The 23,241-nt window shown below is 41.9% G+C and overlaps 1 protein-coding gene across 3 annotated transcripts in view; it reads left to right on the top strand.

The window, feature by feature from the left end:
- The window catches only part of ptprb (protein tyrosine phosphatase receptor type b), a 119,344-nt gene that overhangs the window by 15,832 nt on the left and 80,271 nt on the right, over nt 1-23,241 (top strand). For all 3 annotated transcript variants that reach the window (XM_060902773.1, XM_060902774.1, XM_060902772.1), the window contains 6 exons: nt 2,150-2,413; nt 4,507-4,776; nt 5,431-5,703; nt 6,828-7,094; nt 16,321-16,578; nt 20,973-21,236. In XM_060902773.1, the coding sequence (XP_060758756.1) occupies nt 2,150-2,413; nt 4,507-4,776; nt 5,431-5,703; nt 6,828-7,094; nt 16,321-16,578; nt 20,973-21,236 (1,596 nt within the window). The remainder of the gene's footprint in view (nt 1-2,149; nt 2,414-4,506; nt 4,777-5,430; nt 5,704-6,827; nt 7,095-16,320; nt 16,579-20,972; nt 21,237-23,241) is intronic.

Here is a 23,241-nt window from a genome sequence, read left to right as displayed (position 1 = left end):
CCTTTCATGGCAGTACATGGTTCTCTATTTCAAGTAGACCCCCTTTATGCTAAGGTCTCACATAGCCAGACTCACTTCACAGTAGATGCCAGTAGATGATTTTTAGCTTTCCGGGGGTCAACCGGCATGCATTCTGGACCCTTCTGTTGGAATACAAGAAAAGCTGGGGAACTACCATGACAACCAGGAGGGCGTGGCTTCCATCCCCAGAAAGTTTTGTAGTGTTGAAAATTGTCATGGGTCAAGTGCTGGATGAATTCATCTGCTGCAAATTTGAAGACATTCTTGAGCATCCATGAGGCATACGTGAGGCTTATGTGGGTTACTGGGAGTTACTGTAGAATTCTGTCACAATCATCGAGGTCAAAATGTCCACTGAACAACATTCTGCAGAAAGTGAAAAGTTTGCCTCGGGGGCATGGCTTATTTCTTCTTGCCATGGCATGTACTGCAGTCGTGAAAACCATACACACTTCTGTCATTGCCATAAGTCCATACATCGCTATATGTCACTGCAACGGTTTTACTGGCGTCTTCCTTTGCTATTGTCGCGGCTACTGTGGGTTCATTTGTATATTTACTCCGCCCAAATTTATGTGACAGACCACCTCCAAAATCTGCCAGAATGGCTATGGTAGGCCCCAGCTATGGTTCTCAAGGATCAACTGGCTATGTGTGACCTTAGCATTAGGAAGCTAAGAATCCTTAACTATCCAAAGAACACACAACAGAAGGATTACTGGAATTAAATGCATATGTAGAATGACAATACATACAATTCAGTATGTTTCCATTCAAATATTATCAACTACTCAGATAGTAAAAAAGCATTCTGAAATGGAAATGCAACAAAATGACTGCTTTTTGATATATAATGATGTTATATAGTAGTAATGCATACAGTAATTGTTAACTAAATATCTTCTCATTGGTATTGTGTAACCCAATATTTTATGTGGTAGATGGAGGTCCATCCCAAAAAGAATCAATTCCTCGATTCTAGACATTTGGGAATTGAGAGTCAACTCCAAAGCTTTGGACTCAAATTCCACACAGTGATGTTGTGGTTTGCCTGCACCCACATGCACATAGTTACTTGACTGATGGTAGTTTGTCTTCTTCTGTAAACAATAGTGTCATGGTTCCAGGGGCCATTTTCTTGACTGACAGGTTAGGTTACGTTTACCTCATACAGTGAATCAGCTTATGTATTCATATATCCTTGCTTAAGTGTTAAAGATGCTATATTATGAAAAAACTCACTTTCTCAGTACTTGCACGCATACATTTGGGTATTTAGAGGGTCTACCAACAAACAAACTCTGAAATAAGACTAGAGTCAATTTCTTTTGTCTTTCTGCCTATTTCAAAAACATTTGCTTCAACAAGACATTCAGATTTCTCTCCTCTTCCTATGTCACAAGCGGAGCTCGTTAGAATGATCCCGCCCCTAATCTGAGTATCTCCACTCATGACTTGACAACTGTCATTAAATTGCCAATCAATGTTCATGAGGAAAGTGCTACAGGATAGGGTAAAGGAGATGGGGTGAGCAGAGGCTCATCATCATTTAAAGGAACAAACACTCAAATGAACAGGGCTGTTTAGACAGAGTGAGAAGCTGCTGTGGTGTTTTATCCTTGTGGTATTTTGACCAAAGCACGTCACAGACATTTCATTAAGATCTCAGGGAACTGTGTCAACTTGTGGAAAAGGGGTATGTCACCATTAAGCAAACGTTTACTCAAAGTACAGTACTAAGGGTACAGAATAATTAATAAATAACTGATCCTGCATTCAAGTCATTCCATTTTCTTACTTAATATTGCACTGCTTATTTTGATCAGAGTCATTCCTTAAGTCTTGGTTTTTGGAATTGAGATTTGAGAAACTTTTTGTGCGGAATCAACTCTCAGCTCCATCACTCAGAATCAGAATCGAACTTGAATTGACAGCCCTAATGATTTTGATCATAACCACAGAACATCACTCACTGAAAGAAGTTGTTTCTCTCTCAGACTCAGAAGTCAAACCATTTGCCTTCCCCACACTTCTGAGAATTCAGTTCAGGTTTCCATCCATTCAAATATACTTAAGTGTAAAACAGATTGCTGAACTGAAATCTAATCTGTTGTTCTTTACTCCGCAGTACCGAACATGGTCCTTAATGCACATCTGGAGAACAATGGGAGTCAGACAAGCCTTCAGGTCTCTTGGGATCAAGCTCCTGGTGATGTGGACAGTTATCTGGTCCAGTTAATGTCTTCTGATTCAGCTGTGCAGGAGCAAACTCTGTCCCCAAACACCACACAAACTCGGTTTGACCATCTGACACCTGGCAGCATCTACCAGGCCTCAATCTATACCAGGAGTGGTGATCTCAGCAACCAGGTCAATGTGACTGCCACAACAGGTACTGTATAAACGCCGCTCTTGTGTGAATTAGTAATTCCTGGATTCATGTTTTATCATTTTTGACACAAATCAAAAATGAGTAAACATATAACACTTAACTGGACAAAGGCATGTCAAGAGTTTTCATCAAACTTCATCTCACTAATCAGTCTTTAATCAGTCTTGGGCTCAGACACATTCACATGGAATCATTTTGTTATTCCATTGCAAGAAATGTTACATTTTCAATGTATTTTTTAGGTCTAGAGAGTTCTAGTTGATAAAATATTGGTGGTTATGGGTGTTAGATTGAGATCTTTAATAGTGACAAAGAAAATTAAAAAAGAGACCTGAGAAAGAGACATGCCATATTTAGATATCACAGATGTAACGGTAACTTATTTTTTTAGAGTTTTGGAGACACCCTTCCCTCAATTTTTGTATTTTAATTTTTGTGTATTACAAGGCCACTTCCATATTTCATCAGCGTTCATCACTCAGTGTTATAGAGCTTCTAAATGCTTGGAGGTGAGCAGTAGAGCACTAACTGTCCCCTGATATATATATATATATATATATATATATATATATATATATAAACAGTTATTCCACGAAATTGAGTTGTATATGCACTCATAGCTGACGAGGCATGTAGCGCCAAGTTGGCTATAAGCCATGTACGATGAGATTGAGTGGAATAACTGTTTATTTGATCCACATTCACTGGATTTTGAGAAACAGAGCATTTTTATTTTTATTTTTTGCAAATTCCATAAATAAAAACTCTCTCCAAAACATTCAACAAAATGTAAACAAACCGGTGAAATGACAGTAGCAATTTGTGAAAATGCTATCATAATAATTCTTGAAAAATAAAAAGATACATTCTTACCATCAAATATTTTTATTCCATATTTTGTTGCTTTTTTTGTATTTTTGGGGGGTTTTGTTTTCGAGTAGAGTTTTCATGTTGTCCTTGGTTGGTTCAGCAACATGCTCCACCATTTTCTTCTTATTTAGGTTTTTTTTTGGTGGTTTGCAAACCAACTTAAAGGTGCATTACTGCCACCGGCTGGGCTGGAGTACAGGAGATAACAGGAGATACTGGGGGGGGGGGGGGGGGGGGGACGACTATACTAGCTATATAGCTATTTCTGTTTCCTTTAAATACTGATGTGCTCCGCCAATTTGTTTTTCTCTACTCACGGTAAATGAGCTGATATCCTAGTTGTAGAGTAGCCAATTGCTCATATCTGCGATTGCTCATATCCAGTGAATATGGATAGAATATATATTGGCTCGTGTCCCTCTGATTGACAGGGACGAAGCCTTTCCTTCCCACCCACAGAGCTAGCCAATTAACTGCGCTTAAAACTCCTGTCCATGGATGACTTTGGTACCATCAGGATTCAAATGCATAATTGTTGCAGTTGTCCTCTTAGGGGTGTGAAAGGGAAGTGACACATTATCACCTCATGTACTGAAGTGTTTTATGCATTACTTATGCATTTCACAATTATATAACTTGCCAAAGCACTCAATTACACATTCCCCTATTCAGAACTTCCTTGGCCCAAATGAGTGTGAAATACAAATGCATCAATGTATGGAATGATCTTCCCCTCTCCCTAAGGAATTTTACCTCTCTGATAACTTTCAAACGTAACCTTAAAAAACATCTGCTATCCAATCCCAACCACTTCTAAATCCTCTATTTCATTATATGTACTTAGTTAGGTTTTTGATTTATAGTATGTTATTAGAATGCATTTTCGTCTTGTATTATTTTTGTCATTGTTATTGATTTAATTGTAGATGCTTATTTTGCAATCCATTGAACTGTATTAGATTTTTGTTATATCTATGTTCTACTAATTCATCTGAGAATTATCTCATTAGTATTGTGATAATATTTGTTTAGTTTAAAGGAGGAGGGCTTAGCATAAGCCTTGTTAGGCTTCTTCTCTCCTCCTGCACTTTTTTAAAATTCATTTCATTACTTCACTGTTTATGTTTTTTGTGTGAATAAATAAACAAACAAACGTAACGAGTGCTGTTTCATTCATGGCTTTGATACACGTCTTACTGTGTTTCTCTTCATGGTAATGACAGCTCCAGGTGAAGTCTCTCAGCTGAAGATGGACAAACCTGCTAAGTATGGGGAAGTGAAGATTAGCTGGCTGCCCCCTGTAGGACACTGGGAACACTACAGCGTGATGCTCTTTAATGGCAGTGAGATGCTCTTTAACACAACCATACATAAAGCTGCTACAGAGTTCAGGTTTCCTGGGATTGAGCTTTATCCTGGCAGAGTTTATCAAGCAGCAGTGAATGTAGAGAGCAGAGGGCAGACCAGCACTGTCTACTGCCATGCAGAAATAGGTACTTAATATTTTTTTTATCATTATTGCAATTAATTAATAAAGTCACACAACTTAATCTACCACCATGAACATGATGCACCACCAAGAACTGTTTATTCCATCACTTATAAATGTATTAATAGACAAGATTAGATTTGATGCAAATTTTGATTTATTTCTGATTGATTTTTGTTCATTACCTTTATCCTTTGAGTCATTTATCTAAATATTTTATCTTATAATTATATTCCTTTTTCTCTCATTTTGTGAGTCGTTTTAATTGCTTAATGTGAAGCACTTAAAGCTGCATATAATTATTATTATTATTATTTGCATCAATATAAGAAAAATGTAGTTTATTACTGGAAAATAAAGCAACACTGCATTTTAGGCACATACACAACTGATTGAATTGATTTTGTAGTAACTTAGAAGGTTAAATAAATAATGAAGGCATGTGACTGGCATATTTACTGGCATTTTATTTATTTTACATTTCTTTGCAAGAAAATCACAAAGAGCTATAAATGGTATTTGACAAATTATTTTATATCACACTAGACAAAATGAAATCAATGAAAATAAAAGTATTTGTTATATTTCAGTCTTTCCAAAGCATCACCTGTAATGATTTATAATTTTGAAATGAAGATCTACCCCCCTCACCCCCCAGGTCCACCACCTGTGTCACAGCTACACATCCGCCATGCAGATGAGACATCCCTCAGTGCCTTATGGAACCACAGTTTTGGCTCAGGGTCACGTGACGGCTACACCGTGGAGCTTTACTACACCGCTGGTTCCACTGCCAACAAGACACGAAGGCTAACCCGGGATATGAGAGAGTGCACGTTTAATGTTCTGGTGCCTGGCCACATGTATACAATTGTTGTGACAACCACTAGTGGAGATCTCCGCAGTTCTGCGACTGTGACAGGAAGGACATGTAAGGCTGCATTTAAGCAGATACTCTGCTCTTGATATCAACATCTTCTCAGACTAATGCAAATAGACCATGGTCGAGTAATAGAATAAGGATTAACCCTGTTATATAGGAGTTCAATGGAGAGCTAGTACAGCACAGTACAGTACAGGATTAAAATTAATAATAATAATAATCCATCCATACATCATCCATAACCACTTATCCTGTGCAGGGTCATGGGCAAGTTGGAGCCTATCCCAGCTGACTATGGGCGAGAGGCTGGGTACACCCAGGACAAGTCGTCAGATCATTGCAGGGCTGACACATAGAGACAAACAACCATTCACACTCACACCTACAGTCAATTTAGAGCCACCAATTAACCTAACTTGCATGTCTTTGGGCTGTGGGGGAAACCGGAGCACCTGGAGGAAACCCATGCAGACACGGGGAGAACATTCAAACTCTACACAGAAAGGCCCCTGTAGGCCTCTGGGCTCAAAGCCAGAACCTCCTTGCTGTGAGGTGACAGTGCTAACCACTATACCACCATGCCGCCCAATAATAATAATAATAATAATAATAATAATAAAAGTTGGTGAAGTTTTAATTTGTTCAGACAGCCAGGGGACATTTATTCCACCATCTAGGTGTCAGGACAGAATCATCATCATATTGGTGATTACTCTTGGTGCAGTAACGGCTTTGGGATGCTCCTACTTGGATGGGGTTGGAAATCTCCTTTCCAGTAGTTGTATATAGCCTGATTTGTTCATCATCAGACGTCTCACCCGGTGGATGTCGAATTCTTAGTTCAAACTCAGACATTTTGCCATCAAACAGAACCTGTTTTTGAAGTGCACTATTTAATCTATAAATGTGTCCAATGTATTTCAAGAGTTGAACATAACAGTAATCACAGATTGAAAGTGTATAATCTTGATACATGTCTTCCTGGTGTCCTGAGGGACAGCGGGTTGAGTCGAGATGAGCTTGTGGCTCAGGGAATATTACACAGAGCAGGTTATGATGAGTTTTTTTGCAGCTAGGTTGGCGGTGGTGGAAGCATCAGTGTTTTAAAACTCTCTCTCAGACAGTCAGTAACTGAAAGGAGTAGGTAACAGTCTGTATCGTTCTATCTCCAGTACCTCATGAAGTGACCTCCCTGAGGCTAAACAATATGAGAAGCACAGATTCTCTCCATGCCACCTGGGACAGGCCTCAGGGAGATCTGGACTCCTATCAAGTGCTGCTGCTACACAACAATGAGCCTGTGTATAACCTCACCGTCCCAGCTAACACCACTGCTCTCCACCTCCAACATCTCAAAGCTGGAGCTCTTTATAAACTGCTGATGAACACAGTCAGTGGAGAACAACAATCCAAGCAGGCTGAGGCTGACTGCCACACAGGTACCTGGTTGAAATAAAAAAAAAGAAAAAAAACTGGTTTTTTTTTTTGCATCTCTGTAATAAAGAACATGAACCATTGATTACATGTTACTATAAAGTCCACAAATGAGTATACTTCTGTAATGATGAATTAATTAATACATGCACTAAATCTTACCAAATAATGAAATGTGTATAATATGAACAGACCATGAGTTAATAGTTAAGTATATACATTTTGTTAAATCATTATTTCAATGATGATAAAAAAGTGAAAAAAAAAATTATTTATATATATATATATATATATATATATATATATATATATATATATATATATATATATGAGTGATTCCACGCTTATGGGTACTGAAATGGGACATGAACTTATTCACCTAAAACCATTTCTTTTTTTACCATCAGGTCACAAAACATGTAATCTTTAATGAATGCTATGTTAAAAGATAACTTTAATTTTCTGAGATGTAATAAAAACATTTATATGCCAAAGTCAAGCCTATGAGTTCCAAAATGATGTCTGTTACATTACTTCTGTTACGATTGTCCATCTCGCGTCTGTTACAAATTAATTACAATCTAGCTATATACCATGTTAATCTTATTGAAAGAATGTGTATGTTTATTCTACTACACATGTTTATTAATTATATTTGCTAAAACATCACCTTCCTATGTTTCAAAAAGTAATTCTACATTGTTAAAATTGAGAATATATATGTCCACAACACTTTTGTTACGTTCTGACTTTGGCATATAAATATGTTTTTATTACATCTCAGAAAATTAAAGTTATCTTTTAACATATCATTCATTAAAGATTACATGTTTTGTGACCTGATGGTAAAAAAAAGAAATGGTTTTAGGTGAATTTTTAAAAATAAGTTCATGTCCCCATTTCAGTACCCATAAGCATGGAATCACTCATATATATATATATATATATATATATATATATATATATATATATATATATATATATATATAATCCAGCCACTGGGGGTGCATAAGCGTACTCTTGGTGCCGGTCCCAATCCCGGATAAATTGGAGAGGGGTGCGTCAGGAAGGGCATCCAACGTAAAACTGTGCCAAATCTAACATGCAGAATGAAAAGAGAAATACCATACTGGATCGGTCTGGGCCTGGGTTAACAACAACTGCCTCTGGTACTATTGGTCAACAGGGTGCTAGTGGAAAGTGTGCTACTGTTGTGCCAAAACAGAGAAGGAGAAAGAGAGGGGGGGAGGCGTGTTACTGTAGGAGAGATCGTGAAAGATGGAAGGGAAGGAGCTTAGAATTGAGGGTAGGAACACTGAATGTGGGAACATTGACTGGCAGAGCGAGAGAGTTAGCAGGTATGATGGAAAGAAGGAAGTTGGACCTTTTGTGTGTGCAGGAGATGAGGTGGAAAGGAAGCAAGGCCAAGAACATTGGAGATGGATGCAAGTTGTTTTATTATGGAGTTGATGGAAAGAGAAATGGTGTTGGTATTGTTTTGAGGGGAGAGTTGGTGAACAGTGTGATTGATATGAAGAGGGTGTCAGAGTGATAGGCATGAGGTTGGAGATTCAAGGAGTGGTAATCAATGTTGTGTGTGCGTATGCCCCACAGGTTGGATGTGAGAATCAGGGCTTTGAACCGGTTCAAGGAACGAAAACGAAAACCGGGAACTTTTTCTATTTCACATGGAACAGAAACGAAACCAGAAACTTTATTATTTTTTATGTTCCGGAACAGAAACACTTATTAAAAATAATGGTAACCAGTTAATACCGGTTTTTATTTTGTTCCTCAAAGTTTCCGTAGCCTACAAATAAAAAAGTCATTCTTCTCCTGCGCAAGTTTCTATGACCCGCTGGGGTTCACTTCCTGTGTGACGTTCGCTGACTGAATGGAGAGAGCGGGAGGGTGGACTACTATCACGTCTCCACATCTTAAATAAGAGGTAAATATTGCAGTCTATCGTTATTCAAAAACGTCAATTTCAAACACGATATCAATATATTTGTCCACATTAATGAGAGGCTCGCGAACATTAAATGACGTTAACCACTGTTAGCCTATCAATGCATAGGGCCTGACTAGCCTTTGGTAACACACTAAACGAATTATCTTTCATTTTTGGCACTTTTTCTGTTTGTGTAGATGGGAAGACATACTGAGAATCCAAATCGCCAACATTTGAAATAATAATTGTTTTGAATTATTTCTTGTCTTATTTAATGAAGGTTGTAATAGAATTTGGCTTAAGCTGGATGAGACAGAGACATAATTTTATAGCCATTTGTTAAACAGCTGACAGGGAACGTAATTAACCATTCCGGGAACGAAATTTTTTTGTTCTAACCGGTTCGGGAACATCTATTTAATGGTGGAACCCAAAACCGGAAACGTTAAAATTCCGTTTCTGTTCGGAACGAACCAATAGGAAAAAAATTCTGGTTCAAAGCCCTGGTGAGAATGAAGAGAAAGAGTCTTTCTGGGAAAAGATGGATGAAGTGCTAGAAAGTATACTGAGGGAGGAGCGCATGCTGATAGGAGCAGATTTCAATGGACATATTGGCGAGGGAAACAGAGGAGATGAGGATGTGATGGGCAGATATGGTGTAAGAGAGAGAAATGTGGAAAGGCAAATGGTGGTTGATTTTTCAAAGAGGATGAATTTGGCAATAGTCAATACATACTTCCCCTCCTAGAACTGCCACCTTATTGTGGTGGAGGGGTTTGTGTGCTTGAATGATCCTAGGAGCTATGTTGTCGGGGGCATTACGCCCCTGTTAGGGTCTCCCAAGGCAGACAGGTCCTAGGTGACAGGCCAGACTAAGAGCAGTTCACCAAAACCCCTTATGGATAACAATCTATCAAGGACCATGACGTCGCCCGGTATGGCACAGCCGGGGCCCCACCCTGGAGCCAGGCCCGGGGTTGGGGCTCGTATGAGAGCGCTTGGTGGCCGGGCCTTTGCCTACGGGGCCCAGCCGGGCTCAGCCCGAAGCGGTGACGTGGGCCCGACTTCCTGTGGGTTCACCACCCACAGAGGTAGCCATAGGGGGCTGGTGCAATGTGGTTTGGGCAGCAATCGAAGGCAGGGGCCTCGACGACCTGATCCCTGAACACAGCGGCTAGCTGTTGGGACATGGAATGTCACTTCGCTGGGGGGAAAGAGCCTGAGCTTGTGCAGGAGGTTGAGAGGTACAGGCTAGAGATAGTCGGGCTCACCTCCATGCACAGCTTAGGCTCCAGAACCCAGCTCCTCGAGAGGGGCTGGACTCTCCACTCCTCTGGAGTTGCCCATGGTGAATGGTGGCGGGCTGGTGTGGGCTTACTTATAGCTCCCCAGCTCATCCGCCATGTGTTGAAGTTTACCCCAGTGAATGAGAGGGTCGCCTCTCTGCGCCTTAGGATCGGGGAGAGAGCTCTTGCTGTTATTTGTGCCTACGGGCCGAATAGCAATCTAGAGTATCCGGCCTTCTTGGAGTCCCTGGGAGAGGTACTGAGAGGTACTCAGACTGGGGACTCCATTGTTCTACTGGGGGACTTCAACACTCACATGGGTGATGACAGTGACACCTGGAGGAGCGTGATTGGGAGGAACGGCCTCTCCGATCTGAACCCGAGTGGTGTTTTGTTATTGGACTTCTGTGCTAGTCACGGTTTGTCCATAACAAACACCATGTTCGAGCATAGGGGTGTCCATAAGTGCATGTGGCACCAGGACACCTTAAGTCGGAGGTCGATGATCGACTTTGTTGTCGTTTCATCGGCTCTCCGGCCCTATGTCTTGGACACTCGGGTGAAGAGAGGGGCTGAGCTGTCAACTGATCACCTGTCAACTGTGGTGAGTTGGATCCGCTGGCGGAGGAGGAAGCTGGACAGACCTGGCAGGCCCAAACGTATGGTGAGGGTCTGCTGGGGACGTCTGGCCGAGCACTCTGTCGGGGAGGTCTTTAACTCCCACCTCCAGGAGAGCTTCTCCCAGCTTCCGAGGGAGGCAGGGGACATTGAGTCTGAGTGGACCATGTTTTCTGCCTCCATTGTCAACGCGGCTGTTCAGAGCTGTGGCCGCAAGGTCTGTCGTGGCGGCAATCCCCGAACCCAGTGGTGGACACTGGAAGTAAGGGATGCCGTCAAGCTGAAGAAGGAGTCCTATCGGGCCATGTTGGCCTCCGGGACCCCTGAGGCAGCTGATGGGTATCGGCAGGCCAGGCATGCCGCAGCTCGGGCAGTTGCGGAGGCAAAAACTCGGAACTGGGAGGAGTTCGGTGAGGCCATGGAGAAGGACTATCGGTCAGCCTCGAAGAAATTCTGGCAAACCGTCCGGCGCCTCTGGAGGGGGAAGCAGTACTCTGCCAACACTGTTTACAGTGCGGGTGGGGAGCTGTTGACCTCGACTGGGGACATTGTTGGGCAGTGGAAGGAATACTTTGAGGATCTTCTCAATCCCACTGTCTCGTCTTCCATTGAGGAAGTGGAGGCTGATGACTCAGAGGTGGACTCGTCCATTACCCAAGCCGAAGTCACTGAGGTGGTTAGCAAGCTCCTTGGTGGCAAGGCACCAGGGAAGGTTTACTCCAGGGTACTGGAGAGGAGAATTCGGCCAACAGTCGAACCTCGGATCCAGGAGGAACAATGCAGTTTTCGTCCTGGTTGCGGAACACTGGACCAGCTCTATACCCTTCATAGGGTGCTCAAGGGTTTGCCCAACCAGTCCACATGTGCTTTGTGGATTTGGAGAAGGCATTCGACCATGTCCCTCGTGGTATTCTGTGGAGGGTGCTTCGGGAGTATGGGGTTTGGGGCTCTTTGCTAAGGGCTGTCCGGTCCCTGTATGAACGGAGCAGGAGTCTGGTTTGCATTGCCGGCAGTAAGTCAGACCTGTTCCCAGTGCATGTTGGACTCCGGCAGGGCTGCCCTTTGTCACCGGTTCTGTTCATAATCTTTATGGACAGAATTTCTAGGTGTAGCCAGGGGCCGGAAGGAATCCTGTTTGGGAACCACAGGATTTCATCTCTGCTTTTCACAGATGATGTTGTCCTGTTGGCTTCTTCAAACCACGACCTTCAGCATGCACTGGGGCGGTTTGCAGTTGAGTGTGAAGTGGCTGGGATGAGAATCAGCACCTCCAAGTCCGAGGCCATGGTTCTCGACCAGAAAAGGGTGGCTTCCCCTCTTCAGGTTGGTGGAGAAGTCCTGCCTCAAGTGGAGGAGTTTAAGTATCTCGGGATCTTGTTCACGAGTGAGGGAAGGATAGAGCGTGAGATCAACAGGCGGATCGGTGCAGCCTCCGCAGTGATGTGGTCGCTTTACAGGTCCATTGTGGTGAAGAAGGAGCTGAGCCAACAGGCGAAGCTCTCGATCTACATTCCGACTCTCACCTATGGTCATGAGCTTTGGGTAATGATCGAAAGAACAAGATCGTGGATACAAGTGGCCGAAATTAGTTTCCTTCGCAGGGTGGCTGGGCGCTCCCTTAGAGATAGGGTGAGAAGCACAGTCACTTGGGAGGAGCTCGGAGTAGAGCCGCTGCTCCTCCACATCGAGAGGAATCAGCTGAGGTGGCTTGGGCATCTCTTTTGGATGCCTCCTGGACGCCTCCCTGGGGAGGTGTTCCAGGCATGTCCCCCCGGAAGGAGGCCCCGGGGAAGACCCAGGACACGCTGGAGGGACTATATCTCTCGGCTGGCCTGGGAACACCTCGGTGTTCTTCCCGAGGTGTCTGGGGAAAGGGAAGTTTGGGCTTCCATACCCTGACTGCTGCCTCCGCGACCCGGCCCCGGATAAGCGGAAGAAGACGAGACAATACATACTTCGAAAGAAAGAGCAGCACAGGGTGACATTTAAGAGTGGAGGAAGACCTACACAGGTGGACTACATACTCTGCAGAAGGGGTAACCTGAAGGAGATTGGAGACTGTAAAGTGATGGCAGGGGAGAGTGTAGCTAAACAACATCAAGTGGCTATGTGCAGGATGAGCTTGAAAGTGAAAAAGAGGAAGCATGAAATAGTGGAGCCAAAGATTAAGTGGTGGAAACTAAAAGAGGTTGAACATCAGAAGGAGTTTAGAGAAGAAATGAGATGAGCATTGAGTGGTCATGGAAGTCTGCCAGAAGATTGCAATACTACTGCTGTACTAGTAAGAGATGCAGCAAGGAAGGTGTTAGGGTGGTCATTGGGAAGGAGGAAGGAAGACAAGGAGACATGGTGGTGGAACAAAGAAGTGCAGGAAATTATAAAAGAGAAGAGGCTAGCAAAGAAGAATTGGGACGATCAGAGAGAAAAGGAAAGCAGCCGGTTATACAGAGAGACGAGACAGAAGGCAAAAAGAGCAGTAGCGAAGGCGAAAGCAGATGCATACCAGGAGTTGTATGAAAGACTGGAGACCAAAGAAGGAGAGAAGGACCTGTACAGACTAGCTAGGCAGAGAAACAGGGAAGTGAGGGATGTACAGCAGGTAAGAGTGATGAAAGATGTAAATGGGAATGTGCTGACAAACAAAGAGAGTGTATTAAGAAGGTGGAAAGAGTACTTTGAGGATTTATTAAATGAGGAGAATCCAAGAGAGAAAAGGTCAGATTTATTGGAGACAGCAAATCAGGAAGCAGATTTGGTTAGTAAGGATGAGGTGAGGGCAGCCATGAAAAGAATGAAGACTGGGAAAGCAGTCAGACCAGATGGTATCCCGATTGAGGCTTGGAGATGTTTGGGTGAGATGGCTGTGGAGTTCCTAATGAGATTGTTTAATAAGATCCTAGAGAATGAGACAATGCCAAATGAATGGAGAAAGAGTGTGCTAGTCCCAATATACAAGAATAAGGGAGATGTACAGAGCTGCAGTAATTACAGAGGAATAAAATTGATGAGCCACACCATGAAGCTATGGGAAAGTGTATTGGAGGCGAGATTGAGAAGAGAGGTAGCAATCTGTGAACAGCAGTATGGATTTATGCCAAGGAAGAGCACGTCGGATGCAATTTTTGCTTTAAGAATGTTAATGGAGAAGTACAGAGAAGGCCACAGAAAGCTACATTGTGTGTTTGTAGACCTGGAGAAGGCATACGATGGAGTGCCAAGAGATGAGTTATGGTATTGTATGAGAAAGAGTGGAGTGAATGAGAAGTATATTAGAGTGGTGCAAGATATGTATGAGAACAGTGAAACAGCAGTGAGGTGTGCAGTTGGAACAACTGAATGGTTCAAGGTGAAGGTGGGACTCCATCAAGGATCTGCTTTGAGTCCTTTTTTGTTTGCCATTGTGATGGATAGCTTGATGGATGAAGTGAGGCAAGAGTCACCATGGAACATGATGTTTGTGGATGATATTATGATATGTGGTGAAAGTAGAAAGGAGGTTGAGTTGGATTTGGAGAGATGGAGGTATGCATTGGAACGAAGAGGAATGAAGGTGAGCAGTAGCAAAACAGAATACATGTGCCTCAATGAGAATGGGGATGAAAGTGTAGTGAAGATGCAAGGAGTAGACATAAAGAAAGTTGGTGAATTCAAGTACCTGGGGTCAACTGTGCAGGAAAATGGGGGCTGCGATAGTGAGGTGAGAAAGAGAGTGCAGGCAGGGTGGAGCAGTTGGAGAAGGATTTCGGGAGTCATTTGTGATAGGAAAGTCCCAGCAAAAGTGAAAGGTAAGATGTATAAAACAGTAGTGAGACCAGCTGTGATGTATGGATTGGAGACCGTACCCTTAACGAAGAGACAGAAGGCAAAGTTGGAGGCGGCGGAGTTGAGGATGTTAAGGTTTGCAATGGGAGTGACAAGGTTGGACAGGATAAGGAACGAGCACATCAGAGGGACAGCACATGTGGAGAGCTTGGGAATTAAGCTAAGAGAGATGAGACTGAGATGGTATGGGCACTTCCTGAGAAGAGATGCAGAGCATGTGGGAAGGAGAATGTTGAGAATGGCGGTACCAGGCAAATGGAAATGAGGAAGGCCAAAGAGGAGATACATGGATATGGTGAGAGAGGACATGAAAGTGGCAGGTGTGGTAGAGAAGGATGTGGAAGACAGGGAGCAATGGAGACGAAAGATCCGCTGTGGCGACCTCTAATTGGGAGCAGCCAAAAGAAGAAGAAGATATATATTACTTTTTTTCAAGTTGAAGCTATTTTTTAGTCGGGTACAGAGGACTTTCACGTGATGTTATCATAACTGCAGATTTATTTACGTGGCCGTGTTGCCTGGTCAGCTTTGTGTTTGCCAGCGACCAGCACAAGTGTACTGATAATATAGACCACCATAAAATATGCTAGATCTCAGCCCTGGCTTATTTATTACTATTAGAAATCTACGTTTGAGCTTACCTTTGTCATAATAAGGTATTTTTCTTTATCAGGAATTCCCCATAACATTCCAGCATGAAATCTGCCTGGAAATATTGATAGGCATCTGTACTTCTGTAATCCTTTAGCATCTCCAGTATAGATTAAAACTGCAGTAGAATGCAGTAAATGTCTCACCATGTGAGTGTACAGAAAGCTGATGTTTTTTTTCTCTCTCTCTTTAGATTGAAGACTGTTTTATCCCTGTATAAACTCTTTATATAAAAGTCTACTGTACGTGTCTGGCCTTATAAGAACTTAAACAAAATAACGGTTGGCCTGAACGAAATTAATGATGTGATAACATCTCTGTAAAACAATAGTGCTCCAATACAAAGGGAATGTGAGGAATTTCAGGAAGTCCTGCACACAAGAAGAAGGCAAAGAGCTTATCAAAGTCTTGCCGGCCAGACCCAACTGTTTTCCCATGGAACAGAGAGGCTATTTTCAGCATTAATGAACTCAAGAACAAGAGCTTGAACAATGGAGCACACCACTGAAACTTTCAGACAACTTTTCACTGAACGCAGCAGATTAGGCTAAATGCAGTGTTGGGGTGGAGCAGTGATTTACTGAGTCAGATAAGAGGAGCTGCTTATGCATTTAAAGGATAGTCCATAATCAGAGCAATATTAAATAATATGCTAGAAAATAGTCAGAATGTGATAAAATGGGAAAAGAAAAAAAATAAGCGAGCATGTTTAGAATTGTCATTTCTCAGAAGTCACATAAGAACATCAATATAATATCACATTCTTCTATTATTCTCCTACAGTAAAATTCAGGTGAAACAAACTGAAATGTATGTAATGCTGTACTTGTTGATATCAGCTAAATTGTTTTTACCCTATCAAAATATCTTTGTATAGAAAAGATCTCCTTGTCTGTCTTTAAGTACCAGCAGCTGTGGCTGAAATAACGGTGACAAATGATGGGCGTCCAGATTTCCTCAATGTCTCATGGAAAGCTGCACCAGGAGATGTGGACAGTTATCAGGTCAACTTGAAAGACCATGAGCGGATTGTGTACATGCTGACCGTGACCAAACTGAGCTCTGAATTCAGCAGCCTTGTGTCAGGACGACTGTATACTATCTCCATTAGCACCTGCAGTGGCTCTTACAAAAACACCACTGAGGTCCAAGGAAGAACACGTGAGTTTACATACTTTCAGACATGCACTCTTAAAAAAAGAGGGGGGGATATAAGCAGGTTTGACACACTGCTAAAAATTATTATTATTAATAATAAGCCTATTTCTATACATTTTTTTTCTTAATTTTAAGCTTGAAATTGTCTTATTTTACATGCAGATATTATTGTTTTTTGTAGAAATAAACATTTAACATATGCAAAACTATCTGTCAACAAAACAGGCAATTTCATGTTTTAAAATCTGTAAACATTTCAAGAATTTGGCTTAATATTCTTATATTTGTATTTGCTAAGAGATCTTTTTTTTGCATGAATCAGTGGTATCATAATATTAAAGATGTATACACTTGAGGCCACCTATCTGGCATAATTTCATCTCAAAGTGGTAACAAATTATCCAAATATAGCAAATAAAAAAAAAAATTGAGACAGTTTTACTCTCAGAAAATAAAGTATATTATTATATATGTACCTTTAGGGGTACAATGGCTTGTCATTGGATCAGTACCCTCTAAGGGACTTATTTGTACCCTTTATATACAGTTTGGGAACATACCATTTGTAAATTTTTTGGCCCCAAAAAGATACACATACAGTGGCATGCAAAAGTTTGGGCACCCATACTGAAAATGTCTGTTACTGTGAATAGTTAAGTGAGCAGAAGATGAACTGATCACCAAAAGGCATAAAGGCAAAGATGACATTTCTTTTCAGCATTTTCTGCAAGATTTGTGTATTATTTTTGTTTTGTACAATTGGAGAGTGAAAAAAGAAAAAGGAACACCATGCAAAAGTTTGGGCACCCTAATACATTTGAGTTCTCAGGTAACTTTTACCAAGGTTCCAGACCTTAATTAGCTTATTGAGCTGTGGCTTGTTCAAATTCTTTGTTAGGAAAGGTCAGATGATGCAGATTTCAAAGCTGTATAAATTATCTGACTCCTCAAACTTGTCCCTAAAATCAACAGCCATGGGCTCCTCTAAGCCAGGGGTTCCCAAACTTTTCCATGCCAAGGCCCCCCAAACAGCATTAGCTTCTGGCCGGGGACCCCCTTTGCAAATCCACAGACAATGCTACAAAATATGTAAAGAAACATCAACTTTTAGAATGTTTTCTCTTACTTTTATTCAATATTCAATAATTGTTACATTTGTTAACATAAGAATATTATTAACTAACGTTTTCAACACAAATATTTTCGCACTGAACAATAAACTTTTCAACAAACTGTTGATAAGAACAGCACAAAAGAAATCAAACCACTCTCAGTTGTGTGTGAGTCTGGGAGTGACAGACAGTTTACACTAGTGGGAGGGATGGGCTTGGTGGCTCCTACATAGTTTGTCAACCCTGGGCTTAATCTCCGTCAGTGCCATACGCATGTCATTGTCCACATGTAGACATGCTCTATGTTTGGTTTTGAGTACCTTTAAAGTTGAAAAGCCAGACTCACACAAGTAGGTTGTTGCAAAAGGGAGAAGGCATTTCAATGCCCTGTCAGCCAAGCTGGGATAGTCCTATCTTACATGTAGCCAGTTGTTAGACAGGGGAAGAGCCTCAAAGTCCATTTTTAAATCCCCTGAGTTTGTCATCTCAATCAGCTCCTCCTGTGACTTTAAGTCCAGACTAGAACCGACACCGGGGGCAAAGGGGTTCCTAACCCAGTTTAAATGTGTGTTTTCGAGGTCAGGGAAATAATCTTTGAAATATCCTTGGAGGTGCTCCAGGTGGGAATGGATCAATGGAGAGACAGAGCCCAAATCATCACATGACAACAGCTCCTGGTGAAGTAGTGGGAACATTTCTGTAACTCCCTCCTGGAGCTTGTTTGACCACAGCATGATCTTTTTGGAAAAAGCACGCACTTTGTCTTGCACCTGGAGTATGTACGTGTCATGTCCTTGCATGCTTTGATTCAGTACATTTAGATGCTGGAAAATGTCTGACATGCATGCAAGTTTGCGGATCCAGGTTGCATCGGTGAACCGATCTGCCAGCTGATGCTTTTCAGATGAGAGGAACTCTGCAACCTCCCTCCGCAGCTCATAGACATGGTTCAAAACTGCGCCCCGTGACAGCCAGCGCACGTTCGAGTGAAGCAGCAGCCCCTCAAAACGAGCGCCCATCTCATTACAAAGCAGGGTAAACAGTCTGTGTTTCATGGGACAGGCTTTAATCAAATTCACTACTTGTATAACCTCCTGTAGTACCTGATTCAACTCGTTATCCATCCTTTTTGTGACCAGTGCCTCGCAGAGCTGTTGGTTTGTTCCTTTGGTCTCTTCTTCAAAAACCTGTCCATTTTGCGCTAGCAATACGCTAGCTTGAGGAGCAAAGCAGCTTGATAAATGACGCAAACCGCAACGTCACAGGCAATCGGAGAGATAAGCGTGGCAAAAAACTTTTCGATATGATGTATTATTATTAATAGTTATATTTTATAATAATGATTAAAAAACTAATTACAATATATTTAATAATAATTATTTAAAAAATATTTTTTTTTTGCAATTTTTTGTTATTGTCCCTTCAACTTCCTAGCGCCCCCTGGCGGCCCCCACTTTGAAAACCACTGCTCTAAGCAACTCCCTTGCATTCTGTATAATAAAATAATTGATGCTGACAAAGCAGGAGGAATATAGAGAACATAGCAAAGTATTTTCAGGTAGCTGTTTCCTCAGTTTGTAATGTTTTTAAGAAATGGCAGTTAACAGAAACAGTGGAGATCAAGGTGAGGTCTGGAAGACGAAGAAAACTTTCTGAAATAACTGCTCATTGGATTACTAGAAAGGCAAATAAAAACCCCTGTTTGACTGCAAAAGACCTTCAGAAAGATTTAGCAGACCCTGGAGTGGTGGTGTACTGTTCTACTATGCAGCGACACCTGAACAAATATGACCTTCATGAGAGAGTCATCAGAAGAAAACCTTTCCTGCATCCTAGTCACAAAATTCAGTGTCTGAAGTTTGCAAATGAACATCTAAATAAGCCTGATGCATTTTGGAAACAAGTCCTGCGGACTGATGAAAACAAAATAGAACTTTTTGGCCACAATGTGCAAAGGTATGTTTGGAAAAAAAAGGGTGCCAAATTCCAGGAAAAGAACACCTCTCCAACTCTGAAGCATGGGTGTGGATCGATCATGCTTTGGGGTTGTGTTGCAGCCAGTGGCACAGGGCACATTTCATTGGTCGAGGGAAGCATGGATTCGAATAAATACCAGCAAATTCTGGAAGCAAGCATCACACCATCTGTAAAAAAGTTGAAGTTAAAAAGAGGATGGGTCCTACAATAAGATGATGATCCAAAACACACTTCACAATCTACAATGGAATACCTCAAGAGGCACAAGCTGAAGGTTTTGCCATGGCCCTCACAGTCCCCTGACCTAAACATCATTGAAAATCTGTGTATAGATCTCAAAAGAGCAGTGCATGCAAGACAGCCCAAGAAACTTGTAGAACTGGAAGCCTTTTGCAAGGACATGTGTGAAAATCCCCCAGGTAAGAACTGAAAGATTATTAGCTGGCTACAAAAAGGGTTTACAAGCTGTGATACTTGCCAAAGGGGTGTTATTAGATACTAACCATGCAGGGTGCCCAAACTTTTGCTTCAGGCCCTTTTCCTTTTTTGTCATTTTGAAAATGTAAAGGATGAAAATAAAAATGCTCATCTCATCTCATTATCTCTAGCCGCTTTATCCTTCTACAGGGTCGCAGGCAAGCTGGAGCCTATCCCAGCTGACTACAGGTGAAAGGCGGGGTACACCCTGGACAAGTCGCCAGGTCATCACAGGGCTGACACATAGACACAGACAACCATTCACACTCACATTCACACCTACGGTCAATTTAGAGTCATCAGTTAACCTAACCTGCATGTCTTTGGACTGTGGGGGAAACCGGAGCACCCGGAGGAAACCCACGCGCACACAGGGAGAACATGCAAACTCCACACAGAAAGGCCCTCGCTGGCCACGGGGCTCGAACCCGGACCTTCTTGCTGTGAGGCGACAGCGCTAACCATTACACCACCGTGCCGCCAATAAAAATGCTTTTTTGCTTAAAATATAAAGGGAATGAGTCATCTTTAACTTTATGCCTTTTGGAGATCATTTCATCTTCAACTTGCTTAACTGTTCACAGTAACAGCAATTTTGACCAGGGGTGCCCAGACTTTTGCATACCACTGTAGTTATCCTGAAGTCTAGGGGGTACATTAGTGTAGATTGTACTTTGGGTGACAGAAATGGACTCCTACTGTACCCCTATTTCTGACAGTGTCACTGATCAAGATAAACAATTAAAAATGATCATTTATTAGTGCTTTACAATTGTAACCAATATCCTTTGTAATTGTAATAAATTTTGATGAATCTCCTCCCCAATCCAGAGCCCTCTGCAGTGCAGAACCCCAACGCCATCCATTTAGCCCGAGAAAATGTCCTGAAGGTGTACTGGAACCATGCAGTGGGAGATTATGACCATTACAACGTAGCAATCCTGCACAACAACACACTCCTTCAGAACCAGACGGTGGAGAGGAGCCGGAACGAGTGTGTGTTTAATGATCTGGTGCCTGGTCGACTCTACATGCTCACAGTCAGCACCTGGAGTGGAGAGTACGAGTCCAGGATTTCCACTGAAGGACGTACATGTGAGTGACACACCCATCCATCTGTCTATCCATCCATCCATTTAGCCATCCATCCTACCATTCATTCATCAATCTTTCCATCCAGCCATCCAGCATATGTATATGTGCATACATACTAGCCCCATTTCCACAAAAGTTGGGATAGTTTCCAAAATGCAATAAAAACAAAAATCAGTGATTTGTTTATTCACATAAACCTTTATTTAACTGACAAAAGTACAAAGAAAATATTTTCAGTACTTTTACTGACCAACTTAATTGTAATTTGTAAATATAAACAAAGTTAGAATTTGATGCCTTCAACACACTCAAAAAAAGTTGGGACAGAGGCAAAATAAGACTGAAAAGTTCATAGAATATTCAAGTCACATCATTTTGGAAGATTCCACAATAAACAAGTTAATTGGTAACATGAATAAAAGGAGCATGCACCAAAGGCTCAGTCTTTGCAAGCAAGGATGGATTGTGGCTCACTTTTTTGTGCCAAACTTCGTGAGAGAATTGTAAGTCAATTCAAAAAGAAAATTTCTCAATGCAAGATTTTAGGTCTTTCAAAATCTACAGCAGTGTTGTAGTGGAGCCACTAAACCTTGAGTCCGAGTCCAATCTTGAGTCCCCAGTGTTCAAGTCCGAGTCAAGTCCAAATCTTTAAAGAAAATTTCGAGTCAAATCTGAGTCGAGTCTGAGAACAAGACTCCAACGGCACCATTTGATGCTGGGTGTTGCTGCCTTTATATCTTTAAACCATCTCTGCTACTGTGTTGGACTAACGTTACTGCTTGACTGCCCCATTTTAGTTAATAGACTACAGATAAAAAGCTTGTTCATCGCTCAGCAAGCCCCGCTATCAACAGGGCAAATAACACGAGAGAGGGTTCAAACTAGCTAGTTCATCGGTCAGCAAGCAAGCACCCCATCCACAGAGCAATGAACATAGCGTGTCACTTACTTCTCTGGGTATAGTCTTGCCAAATGACGACTGAAGTTTGAGGTTGTCCCTGTCATATCCTCAATAGTTCTTCTACATATGGAACACATAGCAGTGCATTTTTTTCCTACTGCATGAGAAGTCTATATAAGCAAAGCAGACAATTCTAGGGGCCTTCTCTCAAGGCATTTTTGTGCCATTAATGTTAGTTTGTTCCTGAACATGACATATGAACAGGTGAATATATATATATATATATATATATATATATATATATATATATATATATATATCAGGGTACCCCCAGGATTGTTAAACCAAAATTTAAGACTTTTTAAGACTTTTTAATGCCATTTCAAGTGCAATTTAATACCTTTGTTGCACTCATTAGGGAAGAATAAATCATATTGAGCACCAGATTAAACCTCAAATAATTACTATTTACGAGTGTTTGAAATAACAAAATTACATTTATTAAAATAATCAGAATTCATTCTACTCACACCCCCTGGACACCATGCAGAGGAGAGCACCCCCATGTAAGTCCAGACAATCACCCCTCATACACACACGCCAGAGAAGCATTCAAAAGACAAAAAGAATAGTATAGCTATAATAGTATAGTATAGCTGCCTGCTTCTGAATTGTGGATGCAAACGAAATATGTTTACCACTTTTCATGTGAGAATCCAGAGCTGTAAGCCCCATTGTCCCTAGTTGAAAGGTTTTTTTTTTTACACAAAGTGCATAATGCCTCACGGTCATTATTTGGAACCCCCTTAACCCAGGCGTATTTAGGCCCCGGTCACACCGCCCAAACTTTGCTGGAGCGTTCCTGGAGCGGTGAAAAAAATTCATCACCGCTCGTAACCGTTCACCACCGTTTAACAAAAGTTGGCCCCCGTTAAAGCAACGCCGTATACGCTCGGCCACTGCTGATGTTTCTCGAGGGGCCCTCCTACCACTCCGAAAGTTTTGAGCTGCACAAAATATTGCGAGCGGTGAGGAGGGGGCAATTTTCCGCCCCGGCAAAGTTCACCCCCGCTCCACCAACGCCCAGTCAAAGTTTGGCACCGC

This window comes from Neoarius graeffei, chromosome 21 (assembly GCF_027579695.1).
Source record: "Neoarius graeffei isolate fNeoGra1 chromosome 21, fNeoGra1.pri, whole genome shotgun sequence".
NCBI lineage: Eukaryota > Metazoa > Chordata > Actinopteri > Siluriformes > Ariidae > Neoarius > Neoarius graeffei.
This window is presented reverse-complemented; position numbering and strand designations above follow the sequence as displayed.